The following is a 13,027-nucleotide window of genomic DNA, read 5'->3' on the forward strand; positions in this document are numbered from 1 at the left end:
ATAAAATGCACAAATTGTAAGAAAAATTCAGAAATTGCTTATAATTTTTAATTAAATTTTGAATTTACCTGTAAACCGTAACTGTAGATTTCCCAGAGAACAACTCCGAAACTCCATACATCCGACTCGGTGGTGAATTTACCATAAAGAATTGACTCCGGTGGCATCCATCGAACAGGAAGTAAACTTTTGGATTGTACTCTGTAGTAGTCGCTGCTGTATATATCGCGCGATAGCCCGAAATCTGAGATTTTTACTGTTAGATTGTCGCCAACTAGACAATTTCTCGCTGCCAAATCACGATGGACGTAATGATGACTGGCTAAGTATTCCATGCCTAAAAAGAACATTAATTACGTAATAAAATAATGTCAATCTGATCGTAAGACAAATTAATACAACTTACCGGAAGCAATTTGTAAAGCAATATGCAAAAACTCTGGTTGCTCTAAAATTTTTCCGCCACTATTATTTAACGGAACATCTGATCTCGGAGAATGACAGATTAGAAATTCATGCAGATCTCCCTGAGTCATGTATTCAAAGAGCATACACATTGGTTCCCCTTTCAATATTACACCGAGCAAACAAATGATATTTGGATGCCGTAAATCCGTCATCAATTCAACTTCTCTTTTAAAATCGTTTTGAGTTTTAGGAGTCGCATTTTCCTTCAATGTTTTTACCGCTACATAAATAGGTGGCTCACATTTATTTCCGGTTTGCAATTCGCCCTTATAAACTTTTCCTAAAAATATTATCAATATTAGCTTACAGTAAATTATTTTTTCAACTTAAACAATATATTTTTTTTTAATATTTACCGAAGGCGCCTTCACCAAGTTCTTGCAAGAGCACAATATTATTTGTGGTAAATTGCGGTATCCTATTATTAGAAGTTCTACTACTACCACTGCTCAAGGTGCCAGTACCCGGCGTCGTATTACCAGGTCCTGCTAAGAGAGAACTCATTTCCATGGGTTGTGTTGTGCTCCTCCTTCCATCGTATATGTTTTTATCACACTGAATGCTTGTTAACATCTGTTAAAAACAAAATTTGACATTACTTGCATGTTGCAATTACTTGAAAATGCGTAAATATATTGATATATTTACTTTATTGGATGGTAAGTGATTCATTTGTCTTCTGGATTTCCTACTTCTGTAGCAGCAGCAATAACAAATTAATATAATAACAAATCCTCCCGTTAGCACAAAACCAACGACCGCGTATATCCATAAATTCTCAACTGAAAATAATATACGTTTTTCATTAAGTACAGGTACATAATAAATGAAATGTATGTGCATTTCATAAATTCTTACCACATTTAGGTATATTGCAAAACTCCTTTTGCATTCTGTTATTGACATCGACGTAACACCATGGTTGAATTTCTTTGCCACCGGGATTCCGACAATAAGAATGACGTCCAGCTAATTCGGGATAATCGGAAATTGGAAGATTGAAATGATGGGACCATCGTAAACATGGCCTTCCACTAACACTCGTTTTCACAGTTCCTCGATAGGATTTTCCACTACCCCAATAGCAATAATCATCTGCAAAAAACATTAAGATTGTATGCCACTAAGAGTTCAGCTGCTTAAAACACGTTTAAACAATTTTTTTCCTGTTTAAAAAGAATAAATATTTGACAATGCTTTCTTTATTTTACAATATATAAATAATGGAGACCTAAAAAACCAAAATATAATTTACATTTTTGACAGCATAATATTTTTCAATACTCAATCTTAAACGTAATAGAATTTAATAATAAGCATACAAAAATCAAACCTCTTTTCTTATTAACAGAGCAAATTTTATAAGGTCATCAAGATACATATTTAAATTTCTTTCCAGAACCAAAAATTTGTATTAATTTGTGTTTCTTTATGTCCATTGAATCTGTCCATGTTATAATTTTGACATGCAAGAAGGATTGAAAACTAAAATCAATTCAATAAGTGTGTCTTGAATTAGATTTGAAACATAAAGAAATGTAAAAATAAAATAAATCCTTGAAAATTATAAGATTTGACACAAAATGTAGTGCGCAACCGTTTTTGTAAAGAAGTATAAAAAGCTTTATTATATTAAAAAAATTCTTTTTTAAACAGTGGCACACCACTTACAGCGGAATAGCCCGTTGCGTGTCATCAAATTTTTAAATATAAAAATACATACTTTCTTGCACATTGTTTGCTACCGACAATCCGAGCGTTAAGCAATCGCGAGCTTCAGTTGTTCCTTCCAATGGTAAGTCGGAACATTCGACCAAAGGCACTTGATGTCCAATTAACGGATGCCTCTTTGCTATCGCGTACTCCTTTCTACACAATTCATTCTCTAGCATTTCGCACTCTTCTCGACATATCCTTCGTAGTTTGCGATTAATCTCGTTTCTGCTAGACGCTCGCGTGTCGCCGTAACTCTGATTAATTATCTTCTTATTGCTCGACTTCCCATCTTCGTTAGGAACAAAGTCGAAAACTGGACCTAAGGTGGGACTACGTTTAGGAACGTTGTGTAGCTTCGAAAAATCATCCGTGTCGTCGTGATCTCCGTCGTCTAAGAAGTCATCTTGCTTGGAATTCAGAAGATTGAAAAGCTGTGTGCTCGCTTCCGCGTTCTTCGGTTTCTGAGCGTTAGATGGATCGCGGCATATTGGAAAGGCGGAGTAGCAAAGGGACGGCTTCGCATATCCTTCGCAGTTCGACGAGAGTTCGCTGTGCAATAAAATGGTTGAAAAATATTTTAGTTTTTCTATAATATTTAATACCGCAATATTAAAATCAATTTGTACATAAATTTCACTTCAATATATTAAGAAGGTATTTTAAACATACTTTGAAAAATTGATAACTTGAAAAGCTTTCATTAGCTTCTCCTCAAGCATTTTCTGTGTCATGGGATATATAATATAAACCGACCGATTTCCTACAAACTGTGCACAGGTTTTTCCTATATACACCTGTAAATAAATATTATCTATCTTGCAACTCCTTTTTATACATCAATTATCATAAATTAATAATTTTTATATGATCGAATACAAACCTCGCAGGTTCCTTTATGATTGTCTTTTCTACCTGGAACTGAACTTATGCTCGACATCTCATCAAAATTCACATTAGGAGGGAATTGTATATTGCCATTAGTAAGGCCGCTGATTGTATGAAAATCCATGGTGCTGGATTGTGAGCTGGTTGGCTGTGGACTCGGCGAAAGTACATTAAATGGATTCACGGACGCCAAGTGAGAGATGTGAGGCGTAGACATTCCACTTCCTGAGATATCCAACATGTCTCCATGTCCCATGCTATTAATAAAAAAATTGAACTTACATATATTCTGTTTATTGCTTATTTATTGATATAAAACAACATTGGCAAAAATATTTTCTTAACTTAAATTTAACGTGAATTTATTTTAAATAAGCAGTCAAAGCAAAGCTTCGTCGATAAATAAAAAAACAATGATAATCCATCCAATTTTTATGTGATGATTCGAAGTGAAAATAGATGCGTTATTATTTCAAAACATAACCCCAGTAAAGTAACAAGAAAAATTGGATTTTCAGCTTTTATTCGTCACATTTCGAAACGAATCGGAGGCAGGTCGGTCGCTATCAGTCGCCGTCCGGCAATTTATTAATCTTATCGACTTCACGCTCGAAAGGCTGCGTTATCTTTTAAAAAAAAATGCTCTCGCGCTTTGAGCTCCACGTAACCTCGCGAGATGAATCTGCGCGGCGCGTTACCTCGGCTCCGTCGTGTTTCCAGCGTTATTTACAGCTCGTACAAAAATATTCTGCAATAATGCTAGGTACAAGAGTAGCTTCATAATTCGTAGATCAACTATCAAAACATTTGGCTTGGCGTGCAAGAGCCCGTGTCATTTGACACCACGCCCGGTGTCAACCGTTTGTAAACTGACGCCGCGGGCAGCTGAGTACGTCCATTTTGCGTCCACTGCCGATAAAATCGACCAGAAAACAAATGTGGTTTGAGTTTATGCTAAAAGCGGCGGCAGAATTATGCTGTAAATTTTTGAGTATCACGTCCTCTACTCATGGATTTTACACGATTCTTTTATGTAGACAATAACAAGCAATCTAAATTATTATAAATTAACTCAATATAGAAACAGTTGATATAAAATGAAGAAAACACAATATTAAAACTAAAAAACGAAATTTTATGATTTTTACTAGTGATTTTGATAAAATCTAAATCTTCTATAATTATTCCATATGATTATTGTTTATATGGAAAAAGATTTGTGTAAGCAAAAACATCAGTAAGTTGAACGTAATTTTTAAATTTACGGCACAGCCCTAGCAGATTTTTTGTATTTTGCGCGCAATAAATGCTTAACTCCGAAGTGTGGCACTCTTGACGCGTGAAATTGGCCGCGAGAGGCGAAAAGTTGACTTATCATCATCTGAAGTTGTATTCACGTTTCATCTACAGAAGGCAGCGGACGCGGGACGGACCAGCTCCAAAACGCGGATGTCACGACTCGTTTAATAGGTGAAAAAATCTCGTGTCAATCTCGCACTAATATCCACTACCATGTTGCGTAACACAATTCGGTCGTCGTATATCAATAATTCGTAAAAACGCGTATAATTGATCGGTCGAAGATCTATCGCCCGTACCATCGACATTGCGACGAGCATGCGATGTTATCGCGAATAACACGAGCGGATATCTACTCTCAGTATTAAAATACGCCTATTCTAATACCTTAAATTAAAAGGTTATTTGCGCGTGGGAAACAAAGCTGCCGGCTCGCCATGTTTTTGATTGTAGAACGCGACAGACGCGGTTTTTGAACGACGAGCATCACGACATCATTTAATTGGTAAGGGTAACGCAAGTTAACTTTGCGTTGTAATTCGTTTGAACGCATATTTCTCAAGCTATCTCTCGTTCGAGCAAACCGAAATATCTGTGGTTATTCAAAACGTGCATATTTTTTTGTGCACATAGAGGTGCAAACGGGTTTCATCTGAAATTCTCTGATATTATTATAACATATAGTTCAGTGATTTGCTCGGAACATTCATGAGTCGAATCTCCGGCAGATGGCACTAGAAGTCGCGATTCTTCAGTCCTTTGCAGAATGCGAGGCAACAGGCAATAGAAACAGAAAACGGAAGTTATGAATAAGAAATTCTCGTCCCCGATGAGTGATGCATAATGACGTAATAGAGAACCAAAGCAAAGGTCCTTGAGAGAATTAGAACGAAACAATGAAACGCCGTAGCAACTCCTTCAAAGTTTCATAATTTTAACTTTTGCTGACGTGACGAACATCTTTGACTTTTATCTTACGCGTAAAATTTGTACGCTGCAGGCATTTTTTTTCGAAGGGAAAAGAAAAGATTTTTAACAGGGTACTTTTTCTTTAGTGTAATAAATAAAATAAATTATGAGAAAAGCAATTTAATTTGCTGATATTAGCAATGAAGAGGTATGAATTACTTTCAAGAATAATTTACTGCGACTTGCACAAGTGTGTGATATTTTGTTAATCATACGAAAGAAAGAAATTTACAAATAATTTGTATTGTGATTCAGGTCAAGAATAGAGTCTGGTACTCACCCGTCGATGAAGCCTGGCCCGGACATCCCAGTGGAAAATCTGTCGCCCGGCTGTCCCATAGGATGTTCCGGGTGCACAGGAGCTGCAAAGAAAAAATGACGTCAGATTATACCCCATATAAGAGTAAATGTAAGTAAAAAACAATATGACACTATATACAGGCAATTCTTTCTATCGTAATTAATTTCTCAGCAATTTCCTAATGCGTTTCATAGATTCGCTGAGGCACACGTTTAACATTCAGTCTATATAATATTTTAACTACAAGACGCATAATTATAATAATTTATTATTATATACAAAGATTATGATGTATGGTGCAATATTAGTACATTAAATTTTCTTCTTTATAATAATAATTTTGCTAATTTTGAATAATTGAATAATTTTGAAAAATTGAATAATTTTACAAAATACATTTTTCATAACAAATATATTGCATATATACAAAAACAGAGATATCCGCGTGGACCTAGACAGCGTGATAGACAAGTCACTTAAAATTGACGCGGCATGGAACGTGTTGAGAGAAACTTACACACTACGCTTATCTATAAAATCTAAAGATAGATATTAACATATGTGATACTTATTCCACGCCTACGTTTCTTTTCCGATTATCCGATGTTGATCAATACGTTTAATTCTTAAGAATGTATAGAAAAATTATTCATATAATTTGTTAATATTTCTGTCGCTTTTAAATTACGTTTGCCTTTACGAATCATAAATCATCTCTTATGCACTTCGCGTTTGCGCTAACAACTTAATTTAGCTATTTAATACCGGGTGATAACGAGACTTATTGCATTCTTTACAAATTGTTCACGCGAAGGGAATATTCTGCGTCACCCATTTGCCCATGAATACGAAATAGGAAATGTCGGCTAAAGATCCAAAGAGATCTCTGTCTTTCCGGCAGCGAGGCCCGACAGCTCGGAGCGCACTAACACGCGCGCGATTACGAACCGTCAAAAAGGAGATGCGACATCAAACGCCTCTGTTTGAAGAAAAGCAATTTCGCGAAGCAATCGTTTGGGCTTATTATAGGCGAAGCGATTTTCCGGAGGAATAACGGAGCGGGATGGGGGTCTCGGGTTCGCCTCCTGTTACCGAGGATTTGCACAGTTTCTCGTCTTCTCTTTCTATGTACGTCTCTTTTCTCCCCGTAGCGCGGTACAAAGCAAATAATATCGAAAATCTGAATCCACCCCTCGAAGAGAGCTCGCCCGTATGCGAGGGTTCCGGCCTCCTTCTTGTCGGACCTGTAAATCCGTGAACCGCTCTCGGGCACGAGGAAGGTCCCACAGTATCCTTAGGAAGTTGCATAAAGAGTCGCCAATTGCATTTCTACGTGTTCTTTAATTTCGCCAATAAGAGAACCCGTAACGCTCATTCCTCCAGGGGGTTACCTTTATATTCTGTCCCAGACTCTCTCTCGGATACATGAGGGAAGATAAAGTTACTCCAATGTAAAGCAATATTTTCTCGATAAAAAAATTTAAGAAAAACAATGTACAAGAGCATATGTATAATATAATATAAATCGAGACAGGTGAATAAACGATTATAGCGGATTTTGCTTCTTTAAATTGAAAAAAAAATTATAAAGTAGAACACACAGCAATTATGACATTTGACATATTTCAGTGTTACGTAATTTATATATAAAAACATGAGCTTCGATGCAAAACATTTCCTCGTACAGTAAATAATGTGGCGGTATTCTCTACCGAATTTGTTGATGTTTATTACATTTCATTACAACTTTCCAATTTCCATTATATATTTCAATGATTTAATACGATATTACAATCCAAAATTCAAAGCCTCATGTAAATTGTAAAGCGGTACTTTCTTCAATTCGCGCGCGAATTTGGCTGTTACATTTCGCTGCGATACATTTCCCAATTTGCGTTAAATATCTCGACACAATACGACAAAATTCAGTGCACGCTGAAGCTGAAGCTGCATTACTATGTACAACAACGTTCGCCCGAGACATTCTGTCTGATGTAACACGCTGCGGCGACGGCAATGAAATTTTCCGCGCGATCGAGGATAACGACGATTAATCGTTCGCCCAAGTCACTCCTCGCCGCGAACGCGGCTGCGATTCCGGGCGATGATAAATACGCGGGTGCACGCGCGCGGCGTGGCGTCGCGGTTACGCGAGGGGCACACACAATGAGACGAGAGCCGCGTACCTCTGAGAAAAGCCCCCGGTACGCACAATGTTGCGACGCAGTGCAACTACTGCGCGCGAGTCGGCCCACGTATTATGTATCTCGAACAGGAAGTGGAGAAAGATAAGGCAGCTCGTGGTCATTAATAATCCCCGCCTACTCGCGGAACACAGCCTCGCATCCCTACGACCCCAACGGCGCGCGGCGGTGTGACACCGTTTTACAGGGCAGTTATATCGGATGTCCGTGAGAGCAGGACTTGCGGTAATAACGATAAGACGGTGTATTCGGGGCACATTTCTCCCTCGTTAAAAATGATACCGAAATCTGTGCCGATTTAATCCTGAAAGGATAGCTGATAACGTTCCGTTTTATACTTGACTTTCTAAGCGGATTTTTAGTGTTGTAATGCAAGTAAATAAATGCAATCGATGTGCAATCATTCAGATATATAATGTCGTAAATTGAAAAGTTGCAACCGACATATAATATCAAAGATTAATGGACAATATCGCTTTAAAAGTGTTATACGTTATTTTAGTGGAACATCCAGTATACACGGCCATACATTACATACTAAGGCACGCGTGTGTTCACGTGTGCGTGGGCGGATATCAGGAGTTTATTCCACGTGCTACATTTCCGATCTAATTAGGTGCCTCGGCAGACAATGGTCTATTGCGTTTTATTGAGAGAGATAAATTTGTCGCAATTAGAATTCTCGTCGTGTAATAGCTCCATGTGAAATGTCACGTTCAACGTGACGCATTTAAAACTCGATCTTCATTACCCAGCGTGATTTATTACCAATTACAATGTGAACAATCACGAATCTAATTTAAAAAACTACAAAAAGAAAACTAATTAATTAAGAAAAATGATTATTTTAATATATTATTCGATATAAAACATAAATTTATGATAAATTTGATAATTGTATAATAATGTATAATTAATGACATGTATAATATGCTACATAATACGTAATTAGAATATTGTAAAATGACATTATCTTAAAGATGCAACGGTATATCTCATAAGAAGATAGATATATTCAGGAACGTTATTATCTCTATATCCTCTAATTAGCTCCTCAATTAGGTTACTCGTTATGGTTCATAGTGCGTGCAAACTACATTTGTTAGAAATGCTTTATGGACTTTCGTATAGACGAAAGAGGCGGTAAGAAGAGAGAGCCGCGTGCGCGCTCTCGATAGGCGTTCGCAGGACCGCACACGTATGCCTTGCATGCTCGTACGCCGTAGTCAATGAGAGAGATCGTTGATCATTGGTCAGACAAGATTAATGATGCTCGTGCACGTGCATCACTCTCGCGTACGTGGAAATCGGGAACTGGCAAGCGGATTTGAAGCGAATTTCAGCCGTTATACGGACTTCCTCTGCGAATCGCTGAGTAAGACATCGATTCGCTGTTACAGTCTTATCAATTCTTGTTTCTCGCGATTTACTACGAACTCAGTACAGCCTTTGATCCAATGAAATTCACCGCAAGAAACAGACTTGTTTTTTACATTGAGCTTTGAGTAGACTTTTTTAACGTGAAGTTTTTAAGTTATGTGCAAAAATTTAGGGAGTTTTTAGGAATCACAAACTTTAAAACTTTAGATATAAAAAAATCATTTTTTAATGTAGATTTTTTAATTTTAGTTAAAGTTAATTTAGCCTTTTATTTACTATTTAAGAATTATAGAGATACTGGTTTAATTTTAAAAGTTAGAAAATTATAAAGTATAATGATATTTAATATTAAAATTTCTCTTAAGAAAAATTGCTTAATTAATGAATGTGTGATTAAAGTTCGATGTCACTGACAAAATTTGTAAAGAATAATATACAAATTTTATACAAACGAAACTTTTTAATAGAGACACACTATAGAAACCAACCATAAAATAAAATTATTCATTGGTGGTAATTTAATGAAAACGTTTCAAGAACAAAGTGTTCTAAGTGATAAAGAAAAATTATTATAAGTTGTAAACTGAAGTTGAAGAACGTTGCACTTAAAATCGATACGTTTTATCGACGTGAGTCATAGATCTGATTCCATGCGTTTTCCATGTCGCGGTTATGCAACGCACTTATGCAAATGATAGCAAACCATGCAAGCCCTCGGATGCACCCTTAAAAAAGACATGTATAAAGACACGGAGAGGGACGTATCATATACCCGAGGTGGAACGATGATGAAATAAGCCATTAAGCCACGAGGCTTGGCGTAACATTACGAGAAGCAACGTAATCTCGTCTAATGTCGTGCAATGAAACGTAATAGCGGCCACAGTGTATCACCTTATTTCGCATGCGGCCAGATATGACGTTGTATCGGCGAGCCTTTGTGCAAGAGCACATCATTTTATGTATTTTGAATCTTTTTTTTTTTCGAAACATTCTTTCGTTTTTATCTTGCTCACGTGATTTTTTTACGGCAATGTCGAAAATAATATTCGATGTTCAAATTGAGAGATTCGTAACTACTTTCTAAATTTATTTCGTGATTAATATAAAATATAATTACTAATATAAAAACTCTAACTGGCTATTCAACATTTAAAGAACAAGACTTTATAATTAATCCCTATGTAAAAAACAATACAGTGCAAACGATAAAAAAAATAATTCTGTCCCGACTTGAGTATATGTTCTCACTATAGATGTGCTCGCTTTTAAATTGGCACGCGAAGAGTCCTCGCGGGAGGTCGCGTTTACACGAGCAGCATCGTTACTCAAGCTCTCTATCGTTCTTGTAAATTATCAGTGGAACGTTCACGGCACGCCATCCTGAGGGGTCACGTATGCGGCCTCTGGAGCCTGCAGCCGGGGGCAATCGACGACGTCGGCCGTGCACGCGCACGGCAGTAAGAAATAAAAAAAAGCAAAGAGAAAGAGAGAGAGAAAGAGAGAGAACGTTTGTCTTTGATAATCAACGGATGTCCCATCCATCTTGGTCGAAGGGGGTCAACACTTTTCCGGGTGCGACACCCGCGGTCGCCGACCGCGACCGGTGCATTATTCATGAGGCCCCCGTCGTAAGTGTTGTCCGAAATTCAATTCGGTAGTCCGCGAAGGGCGTTGTACGTGATTTGCCTCCTGCCGGACAAACGTACGATGGGATCTCCATCTCCTCCTTTATCTTCCATATAAAAGCATATGACGCAGCTTATTACTCATCAACTCGAGAATGAGAAGCAATAAGACAATTATAATTTTAAGATATACACACACGTAAGAATCTTAATGCTACTTAATATAAATTATCTGATTATCATTCTTTCAAATCATTCGTGGTATAACTAATTATCTCGAGCACGTCTTGCTCTTCATGTATATGTAGAATCCTGTGAGCTCGCTATCATTTATTTTTATTTTTTATCCGTTATTCCATCTTTAACATGTATTCAATTAAAAATCTCCCGTTTCACTCTGGTTTTATTCGTTATTTTCTCATTTCACATTTCTCATTTGAATTGTTTTCTGATATTTAGGCACTAATTGGCGAGCATTTATATATAATGCCATTATGTTGCGTTTTCTGAACTTGTACAGAACATTTTGATATAGATCTCAATTCCGGAGTTCTTTTATTCTCTCTCTTAACCCATTTTTCTTTGTGCCGTTTTCCTACTCTCGCTTATTGTCGGACTTTATTCTGTCTCATCGACGTGTAGAACCGCTAATCGCTTCGAGCAAGTTCCCAGCGGAGCGCGGAAGCCGATCGACCCGAGAAAGTTATGATGCCGCTCTCGTCAGCCCCGAGGAATGATCGATAGATGCAACTTCGAGTTTCGACTGCATGTGCGGAGAGAGATAAGCGGTTGCTGATAATGAAAGTGATGTCGGTCAGGTTTTATGTTGCGAACATCGACAAGCATTAGCATCAACCGATGATATATTACAATAATGATGTTAGAACTTGCCTCGTTCGCTGAAGGCAACGAAAAATTCTCATTAATATTAAATGACATATGTAAATTATTTCTTTTATTCATTCAGCTGTTTTCAGTTGTATTCATATATAGTTATTTTATTTAATACAAGCAAGATAATACCATTTAATTAAATATCCAAATAAATTTATTAAAAGTGCAGATCTATAAATGTTACAGAAATAAAATAGAAATCCAAAATATGTAATAATAATTTGGATGATCTATATTCTAATTTTGTGTTTTTATAAATAACGTAATAAATACTCTTTTGCAAGCATTTTAGCACTAATAAAAATTAATATCTATTATTAAATCTTTAATTACATTCATCAGCAACTTGGTCCCCGAAATACAAAACTGTCATTTTTTTTTCTAAACGTCAGTGTTAACGCGAAACGCACTACGGAAATGTATTCCGCAGCATCCGTCCGAGACAATACCGTCTGATTCCGCTGCGATTTCACATAATTTTGCTAATGGACCCTAGTAGGCGAGGTAACCCCGTGCGCAATGCTATTAACTGCGCTATTAAATAGCTTTTACCCGCGCGCAGGTATCGATAGTCCATTAATATTAATGCACCACCGGCGACTAATGAGCGGCGCCGATCGTCTAGCAGTCGTGTGCTCGATAGCGGGCTCTCTGCTATAAGCTACTTTCCTCCATTAAGATTTAACGCGGACCTCGCTACGCCGCGCGTCCATAACTGCGAGAAAATTGCCCGTCCTCCTCATCTGCATACATTCACGCGCGTTTCGCGCAGATACGCGTCGGGAACACACGACGCAGCTTTAACCGCGCCGCCCGGCTTTATTATAATTTCACCCGTGATTCCGCTAATGGGGATTAACCCCGGCGGAACGTGAAGTAATATTAAGGGAAAACAACCCGCGAGTTTCACGATTTCGCAGGCCATAATCCGCCTTAACCCCTCTGCTCTTCCAAAGTGCACCCAATCGCAGTCTTTTGCGTCGGCAATGCACAAAGTTTTATCAGAGCCATTTGATATTATTTTTATCATGAACAGTAAGCTATAATTTTAATTATGCATTTGGCGTATGCATTTTTTTTATGGAATATTAAAAAAGATAACGTTGCTTTTATTTTTTTCTGAACATTTTTATACAGATAAAAAGATAATAATAATAAGTTAAAATATTATTTCTAGAAGCAGGAATTGGTGAAATTTTTAACTATTTTTAACAAATAAAATCACTATTGGAAAGTTTAGTAGCATGTGTATTATTTTTCGTGCTATGTGCGCATCCTCAACC

The 13,027-nt window shown here is 37.2% G+C and overlaps 1 protein-coding gene across 2 annotated transcripts in view; it reads right to left on the reverse strand.

The window, feature by feature from the left end:
- The window catches only part of LOC105828142 (tyrosine-protein kinase transmembrane receptor Ror), a 238,599-nt gene that overhangs the window by 2,886 nt on the left and 222,686 nt on the right, over positions 1-13,027 (reverse strand). Inside the window, exons 5-13 of one of the 2 annotated variants that reach the window (XM_036293587.1) lie at positions 5,618-5,699; positions 3,065-3,326; positions 2,854-2,978; positions 2,192-2,733; positions 1,327-1,563; positions 1,117-1,250; positions 825-1,041; positions 407-748; positions 69-337 (exon numbers count right to left, since the gene is read on the reverse strand). In XM_036293587.1, the coding sequence (XP_036149480.1) occupies positions 69-337; positions 407-748; positions 825-1,041; positions 1,117-1,250; positions 1,327-1,563; positions 2,192-2,733; positions 2,854-2,978; positions 3,065-3,326; positions 5,618-5,699 (2,210 nt within the window). Of the gene's footprint in view, positions 1-68; positions 338-406; positions 749-824; positions 1,042-1,116; positions 1,251-1,326; positions 1,564-2,191; positions 2,734-2,853; positions 2,979-3,064; positions 3,327-3,767; positions 3,993-5,617; positions 5,700-13,027 lie in introns of those variants that run through there. The other variant, XM_036293596.1, reaches the window with a different exon arrangement.

The sequence above is a fragment of the Monomorium pharaonis genome, chromosome 1 (genome assembly GCF_013373865.1).
Source record: "Monomorium pharaonis isolate MP-MQ-018 chromosome 1, ASM1337386v2, whole genome shotgun sequence".
In the NCBI taxonomy this organism is placed as follows: domain Eukaryota; kingdom Metazoa; phylum Arthropoda; class Insecta; order Hymenoptera; family Formicidae; genus Monomorium; species Monomorium pharaonis.